The sequence below is a fragment of the Astatotilapia calliptera genome, chromosome 20 (assembly GCF_900246225.1).
Source record: "Astatotilapia calliptera chromosome 20, fAstCal1.2, whole genome shotgun sequence".
Taxonomy (NCBI): Eukaryota; Metazoa; Chordata; class Actinopteri; order Cichliformes; family Cichlidae; genus Astatotilapia; species Astatotilapia calliptera.
In genome coordinates, this window is record NC_039321.1 from 28,117,762 (window position 1) to 28,137,138 (window position 19,377).

The following is a 19,377-nucleotide window of genomic DNA, read 5'->3' on the forward strand; positions in this document are numbered from 1 at the left end:
TGACCACACTTTCCATAGTCCATTTCCTCCTTGCTTAGCAAAACAATGCTGTTTATGTGCTTAGCTTAGAATGGCTATACCACTCAGTGCTTTAAATGATTCTGTTACCAGAGCAAAATTGTATAGACATGATCTAAATTTCACAGTGATTTATTGCTACGATAAGAGTTCTGTACATTTACCACTGCTGAGCATGTGCGCACAGTTTTGTGAAGTAGTTAGTTAACTTGAGGATTAATTGCTCTTCAGCTGTGGCGATCTCTTCCTGACTGCTGCTGGGCACAATAAGGGCCCTCACCAGTTCCTTTGAGGTTGTGTGCCGTTATTGTTAACCATTGTTAACTGTGTGTAACTCGACTGTACTCTGTGTATTTTTGTCCTTTCAGTGCCATCCAGTGCTAATAACTATATCTGATGTGCCCTTAACCTCCATCCCTGTTTCTTGTGTGTGTTTCGTGTGACTGTGGCTCTCCTTTATGACTCTAAATGCTGTGTAGCAAATATGATTTGATGTCTGAGAAAGAAAATGGTAAAATGACACACTTGTACATGTTCACTTGTATTCTTTCTCTTAGGTTCCGTTAGTTTGTCTGTCTTAAATTATATGGGATTTTATGCCTCAGCCCAAGAGCGACATGGAGAGACAGTGTTAGAGGGGCAAGGGTAAGGCTCTCAAGTCTGTTGGGTTTTTAACAGGATAACCTCTCTCCTTCCCTCCCTCCCCAAATCCTCTTCCTCTGCTCTTCCAGTCCCTTCGCTTGTATCTTTACTAGATCATGTAGCACTCTTTTCTGTCTAATTGACCCTCTATTTGAGTCTTATGTCTCTACCTCCTCTCTCTCTCTCTCAACCACAAATTTCTTTGCAGGTACAAAGGACTTTTCACATCTCGTCAACTGCCCAAAAATAACAAACAATCCCTCTGGCCTACTGCTTCTAAAAATACTACGCACATAAAACCTATACTAAACACTGATCTTCTCTCTCAGTGTATATACATGTATAAATGCAATATTATACATGCATATACATGCATAGATTTATGTGTGTATGTCAAGCAACTCTCCGCCTATACCAGGGCCGTCTCTCTTCCCTAGTGAATATTCTCACTTCTAACAGTTTGGAACCTCTTTTGCTTCTCTGTTTTTGTGTAGGTGTCTATAGTCAGCCTTGTAGCTAATGCGCTGGGCTACTCCGATCTAGGGCCCATTAAATCACTCAGGACACTAAGGGCCTTGAGACCCCTCAGAGCCTTGTCACGTTTTGAAGGGATGAGGGTAAGATCCAAAGCTAAGCAGCTGATCCTTCCGCATGCCCATTCAACAGTTTAAAGCATGCTAGAACTGATCTAAAAGCAAACTAAGAAGACAAAAAAACAAAAACAAAAAACAAAACAAATTAAAAAAAACCTCCAAAATATTGGGAGATTGTTTTTTTTAAAAGAACAGGAAATGAAATCCAAAAAGTCACCCTTCCATGCGCAATCCTGTACCATGCCTTTGTTAGAGCGAAATAAGAAGTCATGATGCAGCTGGGAGATTGAGTAAAGTAACACTAAAGTTGTATTACTAGTAGAATAACGTGTATTTCAATTGAATTTCTTTAACAACAGCAACCAAAAAAAGAAAAAGAAAAAAAGCATAAATTGATTTGTTTCATCATTAAAATTGCCCAAAGAGCAACTGAAATCTTATTCACAAAGCTGCCTCATCACACGAGTGACAAATTGCAATTTCCGATGACTTCATTTTACTTTGTTTCTTCTTGATTGGCCAAAGTGAATGCCAAATTGGTCAAAGCTAACCAGACTTACATGCCATCTCATAGAGCATTCAAATCAACAATTAGCTGTTCATTTGGCCTGATTCTCAACCACTGCTTTCAATTGAGAACCCCTCTCCCCTCCACATGCCCCGCTCCCTCTTGCTCCCATAACCTCCCCTCTTCCTCAGCTCACACCATCCCTCAATGCATCTGGCATCGAGAACAACCAGCAGGAACCGAGGAGCTGCGGGACACCAAAATCTCTGCCTAACCAGTCACACCAAAAACTCAGTGTGCAGGACGACTGCCAAACAACCGCTCAGAGGAGCGTGTCTTATTTGTAAGAACAAACTGAGTCGGTTTGCAGAGCAGAAATTATTTGCTGCTACAGTACCTCTGGTTGCTTGGGCTGTCTCTTCCTATGATACAAAGATCTGATTGGTCATCTTTGTGACTGGCGGTAGTAGTAGGTTGCACCTGGTTGTTGTCACCCGTAGTCCCTTCTGTCGCTTTCTCTTTCTTACTCTCTCTGTCTCCTGATCTCATTCGTCTTTACCTCTCTTTATACTGGGACTGGTTGCCTTGTCTTCTAGTTTGAGCTTCTCCTCTTCACCTCAGACTCTCCCCACCTTTTCCTCAGCCCCACATATGCGGCACTGTGCAGCACCCACCTTTCCTCCCCCCTTCTCCCCTTCCTTCGCACCCTTACCCCTTCACTACTCACTCCACCTCGACCCGGTTCAGCTGGGCCAGACTGCTGGAGGGTCACCACACTCTCTCTTGCTTGTCCAGGATCTTTCTGCATCAGGGACTGAGACAGAAACCACACACTCACAGTGCTGTGGCTTTGGGAGGAAAGTATTTGTTAAGCTTCTGCCAGTGTCAGCACTTTGAGTTCTACTGTTAAAGTAAACGATCTGCTAACAGTTCATTCTGGTGGCAGCTTCTTAATGCAAATGCTTCTCAAAACGGTGCATATTAATGTATGTATAACGAGTCTTAATGCCTTCCTTTGGGAATGCAGGCAGAAGCTTTGCAAATATGTTAGGCTGCCATTTCACACAAGGCATTACTGCTGTCATGTCATAGCACCGCATTCTGTAGCGCATACAGCAGGCCCTAGCTTTCTGTTGCCTTCCACTCCCACAGGAAGTGAAACTGGGAGGCAACAACAGGCCCAGTTAAACTCTGACTTTGAGTTCTGGGTGGACGGTACCCCGTTGGTTCGCTAGCACTACAGCGTTCGAGCAACACTCTCAACCCTAGACAGACAATGTGTCGTCCTTCTTAAGCATGTCCCAAAAATGACAGACCAGCAGATAAAAGACAAAAGGCCTAGGTGGTTATTTTAAGGGCAGATTGACCATAAGTGGATTCAATCTTCAAATTTGACTCGTAGTGAAATTTCATTCATACTACATATCCAGCGACTAAAATATGATGCCGTTGCACAAGAGCAGACATCAGCGCTTTTAGGCCCTGGATAGGCTTTATGGATGTTGTCATAAACGTTTCACTGAAATTTCTTTGGTTTAATTGTGCAGTTTGAGTTTGAGCTGCACAAAGATAAGTTGTCATTTTTGGGTTTGGCACATTTGCCTAAATATAGTGAACGGCTGCCAAAACCAATGCCCCTATGAATTAACTCATTCACTGGGAGTATGTGGTAAGAGAGGTGAGGGTGGCCCAGTAATGTGAAAGGAAACAAACTTGAGGAATTTAATCCTGCTGTATCAGTTTTTTACGATAATGTCTATGTTCATCAATCGAGTTACCATTTTGTTTGAACTGGAAATGAAAAAAAATTGAGGTCAAAACAATAAATAAATGAATAGAGAATCAAATGAATAGAGAGATGACACCAAATACAGGAGATTATGGGGAGTTATAACAATTACATCTTTTAAAAAAACAGTCACTGGCTGAGTCCTGATGCAACTGAGCCGATCCGAGTGAGCAGTGAAGCTACAGTGAAATGCATTGCACTACCTAACACGCAATGGCTCTGACCTTGTACTTGGCTCTCTTTTTTTTTCGTAATTCTGCCCTGCAATTTCAGTTCTAGCTTTTTGACAAATGCATTTCACAGGAATGCAGCTTCAGTACATGCCCTTTTTTCTTTACAAATCCACTAAAGTTGAAGTTGTAGTAACCTGGCAGATTTAGCTTTTCTAGCTTTTCTAGCCTTAAATGTTATGGGGTCTTTGTATGTAACCTCTGAACCCCATTGACATTAATTTCCTGCATACACTATGGTCAAGCTATGGTCGTTCACCTCTGCTACATTAGGCTGTAGATGCTTTCCACATATCATAATGGTTTCAGCCTTGATCTCTTTAGCTGCTATCTCTCTATCCACACACTTCTCTGTTTATTTATGTATTGATTTGAGCAGTTCTTGAGATTGCACAATGCCATGTAACACGCATGTATTTTGCATTTTTGAAAGCCATTTTCCCTCTTTTGAGAATGCTTTCCACACAGCATGGCCTAATTCTTTTTTTTTTTTTCAAAACATTGAATTTTTGGGAGCGGTTAAATTGTTTCTTAGCTCAATCAAAATGAGTCATTCTCTCAGCACGTGCATTGGCGCCACTGTGAAGGGAAATCTGGTATTTTGTGAATTGCATGCCTTTTAGTCCTTTAATGTTACTTGAAAAACTCTTGTTGTTTTTTATCAGTTTGCATTTAACAATAAAAAACAATATTTGAATAGTGTACCCTTTGCATCCCCGCTGATTCAGCTCAAGTCAGCGGGTGAAGGTCGTGCACACGCTGAGAGAATCCTGCTCTAGAGCTCCTCCCTATCTGTTTGCAATGAGGAGGGAATATGGCTCCACAAAACGAGTCTGCCAAAGACATGCATGCTCAGCTGTCTGCCTGAGAGCTGCTGGTCGGCCTGCCTAACACTGGTAGTGAGCGGTTCACTATGTGCTGAGCTTAGTACTGGCAATGACAAATACATTGGATATTGGATTTGATTGCTAGATTTTGGGGTGGTGGTGGGAAAAATGTATTACTGCTATAATGTTATATTATTTAATGGGCTAGTTGTGGGAACAAAAGTAAGCTGTATTAGAAATATTGACTGTCTACGGTTGGGGTGGTAATAGGGGACACTTCATAATGCTATGGCATTAAAACACTTTAAATTTTTTTACTGACAACCAAAGCTCTTTGATGTAAACTTACACACATCAAGTAGTCAAAAATATTGCAGATTGTATTGATGCATGCTCATCCAGGTAAGCAAATCCCAAAAAGTTGATTCTGTTAATCTGGACGTAGCGTTTTCAGTTGGAGAAATGTTTTGTCACTCATCCAAGTGACTTCTTCAGCCTTAGCTAACTGCAGGTTTCCCCAACCTTATAAAGAGTACATTTGCACAACGACTGAAACTAGAACCACTGGCGAAGAATGGCCTGTGAGGTCAGTTTCTTGATCAATGCATATTGTCATGACCATCGATCAACAACGATCATTGACCTCACAGCCCATTGTTTGTCAGTGGTGCTAGTTTCAGTCATTATGCGAGTGTACTCTTTATAAGTTTGACCTGTATAGGTCATTTGGATGAGTGACAAAAGATTTCTCCAAATGAAAACGCTACGTCCAGATGAACAGAATCAACTTTTCAGGAAATTGTATTTCACACTTGCAAAACTGTCAAATTTTTCTTTTATTATTTGATCTTTATTAGTTTTTTGTAAATTGATATAAAAAATTAATTTACGTACATGTAAAATAATAACAGGAACACTTGGCAATTTTGTGAGTCTTAACAGAGATAAACCTTGGGAAGTGTGTTTATGTGTATGTGTGGGTGCTTGTGAGTGCTACCTACAACCTAATAGGACCAAATATATTGCAGTGTATAAATAGTCTAATTAAAATGTAACAGTCACTTTAAGAAATTAACTTACTTAACTTGTGTTTTTTAATATAGAAACTGTCATTGAAAATTCTGCCATAATGTGGTTGTTTAATACTCCACGTGTAAAAGTCATGCCATGCACCAAATAATAGAAACTATCATATTAAAAAAGTGGCTTTTTATAGTGATTTTTTTTTTAAAGTACCATGTATATCGTAAATATGCGATTCTTAAATATATTTGTAAGGTTGGTGCCTTAGAACATGTGTTTGTGTTTGGATGCCTATTACCGATCTACAACCTAACAGAACCAAATATATTGTAGTGTATAAATAGTCAAGCCAGATCAACATGTTACAGTCACTTACAGACATTAAATGACTTTTATTTATAGTAACTGTTATAACATTTTCTGCCATACTGTGGTAGTTTAATACTAGACATCACATGTGAAAGTCATGTACATGTCACGTACTAAATATGAGAAAAGATCATTATAAAAATAAAATTGGTTTTTATTTTTTAAGTACCATTTATACTGTAAATATGCAATTCTAAAATATATTTGTAAGGTTGGTGCCTTGGAACATGTGTTTGTGTGCGGATGCCTATTACCTATTTACAACCTAATAGAACCAAATATACTGTAGTGTATAAATAGTCAAGCCAAATTAACATGCTACCATTACTTGCAGATATTAACTTACAATCTGGTTTTGTTTTAATAAATGCATCCACATCACATGTGAAAGCCATGTGCAAAATAGTAAAAATGATAACATCAAAAATAAAAATGACTTTTATTTTTAAAAATGTACCATTTTTATCATAAACATACGACTCTTAAAGGTATTTATATGGGTGGCACTATAGAGCTATAGTGTGTGTGTGTGTGTGTGTGTGTGTGTGTGTGTGTGTGTGTGTGTGTGTGTGTGCTTGAGTGTCCCTTAAGCAGCTCTAGCTGCATGCTTCAGCAGATCAAAGAGCATATCAGAGTCGCATCAGTGCTGCTCTAATTAGGCTGGGACTGATACAACTCTCCTTCTTAGTAATTGCCCACACTTCAGTATGCACCACACAGTGCTGTGTTTTCATCTACATGAAGCCATAGTGGAATTTCACAGCTCCTCTTAACACACCTGTATCAAATGGTTGAATTTTACCTGTAAAGCCATAACAATATGTAGCGTCACAGGGGTGGAGTGATGTGTGTTCGTTATTACGGTTCTGACATTGTCATGTCCTGTCTCCCCTGGTCTGGTCTAGGTGGTAGTCAACGCCTTGGTGGGTGCCATCCCTTCCATTATGAATGTGTTGCTGGTTTGCCTCATCTTTTGGCTGATTTTCAGTATCATGGGGGTCAATCTCTTTGCGGGCAAGTACTACTACTGTTTCAATGAGACATCCGAGGAATATTTTCCCACCAGCGTGGTCGACAACAAGACCCAGTGCTTCGAACTCATTAACCAAAACTATTCTGAGGTCAGGTGGAAGAATGTCAAAATCAACTTTGACAATGTGGGCGCCGGCTATCTTGCGCTGCTGCAAGTGGTGAGAGCATCACACCTAGTCGCTCACAGAATCCATTTCCTTTTTCTTCTGCCTTTTTTCCCCTTTCTCATTTACTTTCATTTTTTGTGTTTCTTCGTGTTCTACACTTAAAGATCTGTTGTTACTTCACAATCCATTTGTTTTTTGCTTTTCACAGTACTATGATGCCTGTTGTTCATATTCATGGTGTATATTGGCTCGTCTCTTCATATACCTTTTTTCTTTGTTCACTCGCTTCTTTCTGTGCACAAGCTGTACCACAGGATGTACTTCAGTTTCGGTTTGCCATGATTGCAATTTATAATTTTCTTTTTATTATTTTCTTAGTTTATGCAAAAATATTTAACCATGTCTCTCTTTTTAAAAGGCCACATTCAAAGGGTGGATGGACATTATGTATGCAGCTGTGGATTCAAGAGAGGTATATCTATATATCTGTCTGAGTCTAATTTGGGATACATAACTTTGTGCAAGTGTGCAAATTGCTCTTAAAAAAGTAGTTCAACATTTTGTTTATTTAATTTGTTACATTTTGGCTAAAAACCTTCTGCTGAATTGTGATAAAGTGGCAAAAAAATTATAACTTTTTAGGGGAAATAGCCCAATTCCATGAAATGATGATTTCAGTTTTTATGTTTCTTACATAAAATAAATTACTGTTTATTATTAGTATTTAGAAGTGCTGAGAGGCAGATTTCATTACCTTTGGGCGGAGCCACCCGATCTATTTCTTGTTTCCAGTCTTGATAGTGAATTTGGAGAATTAAATTGTAACTCTTCCTTTAACTCTTGGCAAGATGGTCTTAAACTGTTCCTTTACATGTTGTGTTAATAAAATACAAAACTGCTTTCACACATGATTTCCTTTCTCCAAGGTGGAGAAACAGCCTGACTATGAAGTCAATATCTACATGTACATCTACTTTGTTGTCTTCATCATATTTGGCTCCTTCTTTACCCTGAACCTCTTCATTGGTGTGATCATTGACAACTTCAACCAGCAAAAGAAAAAGATAAGAAAATTTTAATTTCCTGTTTTGTACAGCGAGTTTCCATTTTGTTGGGATATGATTATAACCAAATCTGTCTTTGTCCCTTTACTTTGGAGGTCAGGACATCTTCATGACAGAGGAACAGAAGAAGTACTACAACGCCATGAAAAAACTGGGATCCAAAAAGCCACAGAAACCTATTCCTCGACCGCAGGTAGTATTTTTTCATTAGACAAATGTGTTAGCTTATTCAGCATATAACATGTTTGGCTAAAACCTGATTATATGTCTATCTCCTTGTCCTCTGACCATTTAGAATAAAATCCAAGGGATGGTGTTTGACTTTGTGACGCAGCAAGTCTTTGACATCTCCATCATGATACTAATCTGCCTCAACATGGTCACCATGATGGTGGAAACGGACGATCAGTCAGATGAAACCGAGATCGTCCTCTACTGGGTCAACTTCATCTTTATTGTAATCTTTACCACGGAGTTCTTGCTGAAGCTTTTTGCGCTCCGCCACTATTACTTCACCAACGGCTGGAATATCTTTGACGTTGTGGTGGTCATCCTGTCCATTGTTGGTGAGTGAGAGACATGAAAGATGAAGTAGAGAGCACATGATTTAGAAATATCACCTCAAGAAGTTAAATACTGATTATACTCTCTTCCTTTCTTCCTTTTTTCCCCTTTTCCTTTTTCTCAGGTATGTTCCTGGCTGACCTTATTGAGAAGTACTTTGTGTCACCGACCTTGTTTAGGGTAATCAGGTTGGCTCGCATTGGCCGTATTCTTCGTCTGATCAAAGGAGCAAAGGGCATCCGGACTTTACTCTTTGCTTTGATGATGTCACTGCCAGCTCTTTTCAATATTGGCCTACTGCTCTTCCTCGTCATGTTCATCTTCTCCATATTTGGCATGTCTAACTTTGGCTACGTAAAACATGGAGCGGGGATTGATGACTTGTACAACTTTGAGACCTTTGGCAACAGCATGATCATCCTGTTCATGATCACCACATCGGCTGGCTGGGATGGCTTGCTACTGCCGATCCTCAACTACCCGCCAGACTGTGATCCCAACTTGGAGAACCCTGGGACTTCAGTGAAAGGTGACTGTGGTAACCCGTCAGTGGGGATCTTCTTTTTTGTCATGTATATCATCATATCTTTCCTGATTGTGGTTAACATGTACATCGCCATCATCCTGGAGAACTTCAGCGTGGCTACAGAGGAAAGTGCTGATCCCCTCAGCGAGGACGACTTTGAGACCTTCTATGAGATCTGGGAGAAGTTCGATCCCACTGCCTCTCAGTTCATTTCTTTTGCCAAGCTACCTGACTTTGCCGATGCTTTGGAGCACCCACTTCGTGTGCCAAAGCCCAACACTATAGAACTAATTGCCATGGACATGCCCATGGTGAGTGGCGATCGCATACACTGCCTGGACATCTTGTTTGCCTTCACAAAGCGTGTGCTGGGTGACAGCGGTGAGTTGGACATGCTGAGGCAGCAGATGGAGGAGCGTTTCGTGGCAGCCAACCCCTCCAAAGTGTCGTATGAACCCATCACCACCACCCTCCGCCGCAAACAGGAGGATGTCTCTGCCAGAACTATCCAGAATGCCTACCGCGCTCACCTCATCAGGCGCGGCATCATCTTCAAGCGCATTTTTGCTAACAATAAGCTGGAGAACGGTGGGACCAATCAGGAGAAGAAGGAGAGCACACCATCCACAGCCTCTCTGCCGTCTTATGACAGCGTGACCAAACCCGAAAAGGAGAAACAGGATGATAACAAGGAGGAGTGGGCCAGGAAAGAGAAGGACAAAAACCAAAAAGATGAGTGGGAATCCAAGTGTTAGGATTCAGTGACTCTTAAAACCCAATAAACACAGTCAGATGAGACTCTGAGCCTGAACCCAACAAATGTCAAAAAAGTGATGATCATTTGCAAGCAAGAGAAATATAACAAAAAAAAAAAACCCAACAAAAAAAAAAAAATGTTTACATATTCAAATACTGCTGAGGCAATGTGGTTTCCTATGTCGTCAAAGACAGCTGAACCAAACACAATCAGTTTACTGCTGAACTTTTTCTGCATTGAGACCAAGCTCATAGAAATGAGGAATTAAAAAAAACAATGCTGAAAAACAGTAACTCACAGTGTGCTGGCCATTGGCACACTATTTCTTTGGGGACCAACTGCCAAGGTACAGAAATCTCTGCAAGATTATTGGACAATTGCGAAATACCTGCCACCACCGAGTGTGGAACCCGGAGCTTTGCTGCGGGACTGGATCATGCCGATCCCAAGAGAACTGTATTAGCAGTCTAAAGGAGGGTCTTAAATGCTGAGTTTACCATCTTTATCGAGGAGAAAACAGTGATCAACCAAGCAAGTTTAGCTTTGAAAGAAACACTAGTGAGGGAGGGGGAACCCAGAACCGTAGACAAAGATTTTTGTTTGTTTGTGCCGAGTATACTTGCATCTTTACATTATTTGAGCAGCAAAAAAAAAAAAAGGAAAGAAAAAAAAGATAACATTTAGCCCATGTCACTGGTCTTTCCATCTTCTCTTTGTTATACTGACATTGAAAAAGACATTTTCTACATGGGCTTTCACACTCACTGGGTAGGGGTCATTAGTCATCGTTTTGACTTGGGCTGAAGGAGACTTGCTCAGACCGAGTTCCAGATAAATAATAATTATTGTGCTCGTTCAATGCATAGAAATGACTTGCATGAAGGCATGTTTTGACCAGGAATCATGCATGAGTAATCATAGTCCACAAGACACTAATTCTCAGACCACTGCAGTGGCTTGACTACAAGTTAGAGGCTGTCCACGCGGGAAATTACAAGAACTTTAGATGGAAAACAAAGAGTATTGGGGGAATGATATTCCTATGATCCCTGTCACCCTTCACTAGTTTTCCTTTTTGAACTGACAGATCTTCTGATTCAGCTCCTAATTATTTTTGTTTTTAATGTGAATGAAAGATGTAAGTACTCAGATGCAAAGTCTCAGTCGGATCAGCCAACAACACGAAGTCGAAGCGTTTTTTTGCCGCTTTGGATGTTTATCAACAATAAAGAGTATTATGAAGCAGAATATCCTCATGTTGAGGCTGCACAGATTTAGAGGGCCAAATCTGGGGCATACATCTCTTTGTTTACTCACCATGGAGTCACTTTTGTTGTTTCCTGTGGTCCTTATTAGGGCAGCAAGAGGAGGTGATGTTTCACGCCAAGGAATCCATATATGGCACTAGTGCTCGTGCATCAGTTGGTGTTCCCTTTACTGCTGTAGTTCCTGCAGAGGGGACAGAAATATGGTTGTGGTTTTAGTTTTTTCTTTCCCGTTGGTTCTTTTATTTTGTGTGTGTGAGTGTATAGGGCTAGTGGGAGAACAAAAAATTGTTTGGGTAAAAACATTGAACACTTTTACTGATTCAGAATTTCCCAGTGAATGATTTCTTAGGCAGTGCTTTTCAAACATGTTGAGTTGCCAGCTTCAGGAAAAAGCCTTGAAGTCCTTCTCTGATGTCCTTTTAATGGCTTTTATCAGTGGGAATGACACTGGCCATCTGATACCTCAGAGTTAGCAGCAGAATTATCACCAGGACACGCCCAGCGTATAAGTAAGGTGGATAGCGATAGGGCTTAAGGTTTTCAGCTGTAGTGTTGAATGGATGCTGTTTGGTATTTCAGGGAGGTTGCTGTGTGATAAACGTCACCAGATAACGGTGGACCAATAAATAGTTCGAGATCTTCCCTTCAGAGTTAAAGACTGACTGCCATGAGAAGATGAATGCAGATGAACAGAGTAGTGCTTTGGTCTGAGTCGGAGTGCTGAAAGTCCCATGTTTGTCAGTGTATCAATGTGCTTTTGTGGGACCTCTCAAAACACTGTGTGGTGTTGGACCCAGACTCGCACCATCTTTTCACATATTTGCAGCCTTTCAAAACGCTGTCACCTGCTTCAGAAGTAATTAGCCAGGAATGGAGTTAGGAGGGCTAACACTCGCCGAAAAAATACATCAGCAGGCCTCTCATCGACGCAGTTATGTTGTATAATAAGCTTTGTGGGTGTTTTTCATATTAAAAAACAAACAAACAAAAAAAAAACAAAGACAAAAAACTGAGGCTTTGTCTGTTTCTAGACAAGACGCAACTGCCTCCATAGGTGTTCTGCCATTTGTTTTCTACACAGGAGTGATGGTCCTATTTATAAGTGGATGACCGGACTTAAATCCGGCATCCATCATCACACCACTAATGCCATTTGGTGTGTTTAACACTGCCTATACCAGAATCCCCTGTACAACAATGACTGAGGTCTGTTTACAATATGAGGTCTCTGAATCAGTTTGGCTGCTGCACACTGAAACCAAATACATTCCCAACGAGAACCACAGGAGGTGTAGGTAACGTCATCAGATTTACCCATGCTCATCTTGGATGTAATGTTTTAGAATGATGCATTCACACTTGAAAAAAGAAAAAAGAAAAACAAAGAAAAACGAGCAAAACGAAAAAAGACAAAAAATAAAAAGAACACAAAAACATATATATGTACAGTGCAGGCTCTGATGTAAATGGCACAATCGCTGAAAAAGAATGAACTTTTTGAGAGAAACTATAAATATTGTATTATATTCTTTTATTTTATCGGCATGCTTTGTTGTGTTTTTTTGTAAATACGGAATTTTAAAAATGTTACTACTAATAATCGAAAAAAAAAGAGAATAATAACAACAATATAGAATGGCTTCCAGCTATGCCCTTTGTCACATTTGTTACCTTTTGGATTTTTTGAGACACTTTTCACTTTGTTGACGGAAATTGAATGAAATATAGATATTATATAATACAAAAGATATATACATGTATACATATATGTCTATATGTATATACGTAAAACAGAAGAACACTGTTTGTCACATTTAATTTATGTGCAACACGTTCAGTGGATGTCTAAAACTGGTTGTTTCCAGCACCCTTCTATGTTGGGGAATATCTCATGTGCGATGTTACTGGATGTAGCCTAAACATGACAAACGGATAATGTTACCAGCACATTTCTCACTTAACTGTCATATCTCTCACGGTCAGAGTATACAGGACGCACCCACAGTCACAGACACACGAAGGTGACTTTTCCTCACTGCCCACCAACATCACCGGTGATCTCTTCCAAGAAGGACGTCAGCTGGTGTGACTGACTGCCTCACGCACCCTGAGACAATTCCTACCACGGGGACTTTTTAAAAAAATGTTTTCCTCACATGCCCACACATCAGTGCCATTGCAGCTCAACACACAGAGTCGCGTACTTGCTTCTCATTCTCACGTTATTTTCGTTGAATGGTTTCTTTCTAGTGTTCCACTCTATGGCATGTGCCTTTTTTCTGCTTTTTCTGCAAATTTGGATGTCAATGCCACACTGAAAAAAAATGTTAAAGAGAGCGAGAGAGAGAAAGAAACCAAAACATATTTCGAAACTGTGGAGGGTAGGAGGTTTTGGGGGGTGAGCACAACATTAATCAGGGATGTCGGCTTAGAAATACTGCCAGAGGATGATCCAGACACCCCACTTCATCTTAATATTCAACAGTGTGTGATGTTAACAGAAAAACAGCTAACTCAAAAAAAAAAGTCCTGTTCTTAGTGCTATGTGTGTCACCCACTTGGCTTGTGAAAAAGCAGCTTGCCTTCTATATTTTGGTTTTCTTTCTTCTATATATTTCTGTTTCCATCTGAAATTTATTTTTGTATCAATATTTGATTATAGGACTCATTCTTTTTTTTTTAAAGCATGGTTTATTATGGGCGTTTTTTTTTCTTCCTTTTTTTTGCTGAAAAATGAAAAAAAGTGCTTTTCAAACTGTTGTTATCATTTGACACCGTGATAAAAGAGGTTATACAGTACAATATGATGGTGTGTTGCACAACCACTTGGACTCTTGGTAAGAATATATGAAAGATTGTCTTCATTTGAGCACGAACCTTTTTATTACCAATAAAGCAGCCTTCCAGTTACACCTCCTGTGCTGTTGTTGTTTCTAAATGAGACGTTTATTTCTTTTTGACTAGAGTGCCATGTCTGACTTCCTTTCACATTCACTGTGTGCACTTCATGTGGTCACCATTTTGTGTAGTTTACTTTTGTGGTGCTGGGTATGGATGGAGGAGAATCGCAGAGCATCCTGTGAAATGGAGCTGGCTTCTTGAAAGGCAGCCTTTCAAACGTAATGGACTTATTGAGTTTGTTAAGAGCCCGTGTCAACACCCCCTTGCAGGCAGAAGATGGACTATAGCCCCATCATTATGTAGTCCATTTGTGCGGTGACGCTCTTATTTGTGGTCCACTATAAAGTAAATCGCCCAGAGGTATGATATCAAAGTCTCCACCCCACAACCTCACAGTATACCGCATGAGAAAGGCACGCCAGGGGGATATTGATCATGTTTGTGTTTCCCATTAGTTAGACAGACGAGAGAAAACACTGTATGGAGCAGGTGGAGGTGGAGGCTATGTAAATGATGCTTTGAGTTGTCCTCACACTGAAAAGATGGCCAGTTCTCCGTGGAGAACCTCCCTCTGCTCTTTTTTCCCTTTTTTTTTTGTCACGTTACAAAATTCCGTCTTGCTGGTTCCCAGCTCCTCCAAGTCACGTGGACTCTTCACTTTAAGCATCCCCCTCCCTCCCTCTCTCTTTCTCCCCCGCACTTCCTCGGACTCACCCTCCCTTTTCCCCTGTTTTTTGGTCTTTTACGTGCGCATATGCATTTTTACAAAATCTTGTTATCGCTGACAATCCTCCAGCTCTTTCTCTTCTAAACGCTGCATTACCACATACACCAGGGCAGACTGTGAGAGAGAGGAAGAGAGAGAGAGAGGGGAAGAGGAGGGAGCCAGAAAAGGGAGATGGGAGGTGCTGGAGCACTGCAGTGCAGATAAATTAATGCAGCAGTCGAGGCTGACTCAGCAGCGCGCTCCTAATTTGGCCCAATGCCTCCGTGAGCAGCCTGGTCACACTGGCTCCCCCGCGAAACAAAAAAATCACACTATAATAAAGGCATTTCATCTTAAATTAGACTCACTAAGCACATCTGAGAGCAGCAATTCCCCCTGACGGCAGCGGGCGTTGCTGCTCGCTCTGCGGAGGAGCTGTCCTTGGTGCCGGAGGTGGAACCAGGCGGACGAGCATCCTCTGCACGGGATGTGAAGCTTTCTGGGTGGGGCTGCACGGAAGAAGCGCAACCGACTAAGCCCACTGTTAAAAAAAAGTGTTTAGTGGAGGTTCGTATAGGTCCACACCCACCCCACTCTCTCTCCCTCCTTCTCATTGCCCCCCCACCTTCTGAAATAGGCTAGGTTGCCACATAGCATGTGGTTTCTCCGTGGGAAAACCTGAGTAGCTAAATTTAAACGTGCCACGGCTGGGCTTCATAGACAAGTTTGGCTTTTTATAACCGACACAGTCACGAGTGTTATTGTTTGTGTAATCATGTTACAGCTGCACTGAAACTGGTGTTGTCCGCTTTTTGAGCTTTTAGTCCCTTCTGCCTCATCCTTCACTTCCCTGATGTTCAACGTAAAAATGCGAATAGCCAGGAGTTAAAAGGGGGTGTGTTCATACTATCTGATCAACCCTTGACTAAGATCAGAGGATGATGCTCCCTCCTTCTCCCCTCCTCCCCCCCTGTTCTCCCCTGAGGAGGGAGAACGGAAACCAGAGAAGAAGTGAGTCTCATAAAACGTGAAAAGCCCCTCCCTCGATTTATTCCCAACATTACAGAGGCTCGTATGGATGAAAACCTGCACCACCATCCTCCAGTAGCTTTGGCCTACTGTTTCTCTCCACCGGTATGAAATCTGCCAGCACCTCCTTGTCAACGAAATATTGACTATATAGGCAAGTGATTTCATAACCTTGTTGTGCAACAGTGCAAATGTGTATTGAAAAAACAAAACATATGCCTTTATTTTTTATATTGATTTATTTAATTCCCAAATCAACCTGTCCTGTGCATGAACTGCGTGATTCCTTCGATTTGCCGAACAACAGCACCCACCCGTGGTCTCTGTCGTGTATAAATAGATACGAGCAGATAAAAGGCTGTCAAAGTTCTCATGACTGATTTCCAATTTAGGGAGACGGTATAAGACTGTGTCTGTTCAGAGCATCGTGCTTCAACTTGCTAATTGTTATTTTAGTGCTGGTTTGTTTTCTTTAATTGTTAAACAAGTTTAACAAATAGATTCAATCATTTTTTGACAACAGATAGATTTTTCTAATCACTGGAAAGGTTTGGTCTGATATAACTGCGAAAATAAAAATAAGAAAATGTTCCTTCAGTCTGTGCTGATCACTCCATGATATCAACGGTGGATAAATAAAGAGTATAGTGGTGGATTCTTTCCTTGTCGTCCTCATAGAGCTCCTTAAACATATGTAAAGACTAGCATCTGCTTGCAGGTCTCACTTTGGGAACACTATGTGGTCCTTTCCTTCATTCCTTTTTCATTCCATTTATTCAATACTTATTTATTCCATTTATAGTACCTGTGATCGGTCTACAGTGTCAGTACAAAACATCCCTTTATAAGATTTAATCCTAAAATGTGTTACACAACATGAAATGCATACAAGTGAATTCATAGTGCTTTGGAAAAGATCCCAAATTCAAGTTTTTTTCCTTTTCATTTGGCATCTCGGTTTATTCATACTGCAGAGATTTGTTTAAGAAAGCAGAACAAAACAAACCACACATCCTTTTCTCCCCATTTCCTTATGGAAATAATAAAAAATAATGAAGCCGAGATAAAATGTTAAATGTCCACTTTATCTTAGGATACCGGCATTGTGTTGTTTAATGCAGACTCATTGTCATTTTTCAAAAATGGTGCTAGATGATGTAACGCAGTGATGGGAACATGTTTTATCCCGGTGGTTTCATACTTCTGCCGCAATGTCGAGCAGAGCTTCACAACATCTGTGAAACATATATGTAAAAGCAAATAATTGCAATTAACATTCAACTGTGGATAAAAACTGACTAACATAGACGAATTCAAGCGAGTGACTTCTACGAAACCTTCATGAAATCCAAACAGCGTCCAAACAAATGTTACTTCCCAGCTCACCCTTCTTGTTTGGGGTCGGTCAGCCACTCCACAAAGTCTTTAGCCTTAATCTTATCAAGATAGTGTGTGAAATCACTGGTGAATGTTCCATCTGAATGCCTTTTGAGCTTTCGGACCATATGATGTCCCTTTTCCATCCGATACGAGAGCCATCTAGGAGAAGAAGTGTTGAAGAGAACGAAGAATGTTTAACTGACAAACGTATTTCAGAACTGGAGCTAATAATCCAAACATGAAACTGGACACTACATAATACCTTGATGGCCCGGATTTGTCCAAAACCACCTGCTGAGTATCTGAAAAAATACAAAGGAGCAGCAAACACAGCACAGGCAGATTCATCCTCAGGTCACCTAGTTAAAAAAAAACAAAAACAAAAGCAAAGATACAAACAGGTTGTTTATCCTAAATCATTTGAACAGATTTTTATTTTTTTTAAATTTATTTTTATTTTTCAAGTTTAGGTCTGAATGAATCAGCTCACCTCAGAGAAACCTAACACCTCTCCAGTGAAGAGCTGTGCTTTCCTGGCTGCTGCAAGTGTAGTGATGAAGAAGCCACGGAAAAAGCCCCTTCACACCTTGAAGATACACTAAACTACAAGTACTGATTACCTCTGTCACTTTATAAAGACAGCAGGTGTCCTAGTGTGACATACAGGCCACCTCCTACAGCTGATGAGCCTGTTAGTCATTATGGTGGTGTGGATCATGGCTCATCTCAACAAGAATTGTGTGTATTCTCCAGAAAGGTCAAAAGTCAGAGCGCACTCTGACTAACACAGACAGAAGCAGGTGCGAAGAAATTGTTCTGGTGTCTGACAACGACCACGTGATTCCTAAATCGTGTCGCTCGCTTCTGAAAATTTGGAATTCTAGTCAGCTTGCTGTTTAGTTGCAGTTCTGCAATCATCCGGTTGGATTTTTTGTGCTGTCTTTGAAGAGTAGAAAGCTAATCATTGTTTGTAGGTACAAGATTATTTAAAATAAATATACCAGATATGACCATATTTGGACAAGGGTCAAGCTGACAACAACAAACCAACATAAACATGTAAACTCCACGACATCTTTTCCTAACTTATGGCAACCAACTGGACCTTCTTTTACAAGTCCGAATATGTTAGAAGTTGCTGCTCTACTCATATTTTCCACAACTATCTCTGAGGTTTACAGAGGATGGTCTGAAAAACAGAAAATATCCAGTGAGCGTTAGTTCTCTGGGTGAAAATGCCATGTTGAGGCAAAAAGTCAATGGAGAATCAGCACACTGGAAGTCAGCTGTTACTCAAATACCCACTCCTTACATGCAGAAGGGCTACAGCAGCAGCCCACGGTGCCATGTGCTGCTCCTGTCAGTTAAGAAGAGAAAATCAAGACTTTCCGATGTTTTTATGTCTAATATCTTTACTTACATTAGTAAATAGACTTTAGTGAAGATGATTTATGAAGGGGTTATTTATAAAATGAGGTATTTTTATGAGCAACATTAAAACCATTCTACTTTTTATTTAAAGTATCTTTATAGAACTGTGATGTCATATTTGTTGCTATTTCTGCTCCCCTCGTGACCAGAGAAAGACAGAAAATGTAACAGCAGTGTTTGCAGCAGAGGTGAGAGTATGGATCCAAACATCCACAGTATCGATACCAGCGGAGGTATTGGTACGACCAAGATGGGATCGATACTTTGTTTCTATTAGTTCTGCATGTCGCTTGAAAAATTGTGTTAAATAATTTGCTTGGAAATGAAAAAATACACCTCGAACATGCACTGTGAAAAAAGATGTCTGAACCTTTCCCTGTTGACTGCCGTGTCTGTTTGATTTGTAGCCTATTTAAACAACAGAAGTTGTCCTGAAGAGCTTTAGAGACAGGAACAATTACATTTCAGGTCTTCAAAAAAAAAAGCCAACTCACTCACTGCTCTCCTACATGAGCTGCTTTTATAGGTCACAGGTATCGGTATTGATATCGGCAATATTGGCTCTGTATTTACTTGGTATCACACAGGACTAGTTCGCGACCATGACTGCAAT

The 19,377-nt window shown here is 40.5% G+C and overlaps 1 protein-coding gene and 1 long non-coding RNA gene across 6 annotated transcripts in view; one reads left to right on the forward strand and one right to left on the reverse strand.

Annotated features, from left to right (window-relative positions):
* The window catches only part of scn8aa (sodium channel, voltage gated, type VIII, alpha subunit a), a 47,481-nt gene extending 34,592 nt beyond the window's left edge, over positions 1–12,889 (forward strand). For all 5 annotated transcript variants that reach the window (XM_026153111.1, XM_026153113.1, XM_026153109.1 and 2 more), the window contains exons 21-27: positions 1,155–1,277; positions 6,905–7,189; positions 7,557–7,610; positions 8,065–8,202; positions 8,291–8,395; positions 8,498–8,768; positions 8,891–12,889. In XM_026153111.1, the coding sequence (XP_026008896.1) occupies positions 1,155–1,277; positions 6,905–7,189; positions 7,557–7,610; positions 8,065–8,202; positions 8,291–8,395; positions 8,498–8,768; positions 8,891–10,047 (2,133 nt within the window). In that variant the 3' untranslated portion in view covers positions 10,048–12,889. The remainder of the gene's footprint in view (positions 1–1,154; positions 1,278–6,904; positions 7,190–7,556; positions 7,611–8,064; positions 8,203–8,290; positions 8,396–8,497; positions 8,769–8,890) is intronic.
* A 4,092-nt stretch (positions 12,890–16,981) lies between these two features.
* Positions 16,982–18,068, reverse strand: LOC113013969 (uncharacterized). Its single transcript, XR_003270898.1, has 4 exons — positions 17,824–18,068; positions 17,596–17,692; positions 17,340–17,492; positions 16,982–17,188 (listed from the first exon to the last, which is right to left on the reverse strand). It is a non-coding gene; the product is annotated as an uncharacterized LOC113013969 (long non-coding RNA).
* Positions 18,069–19,377: the final 1,309 nt, after the last annotated feature.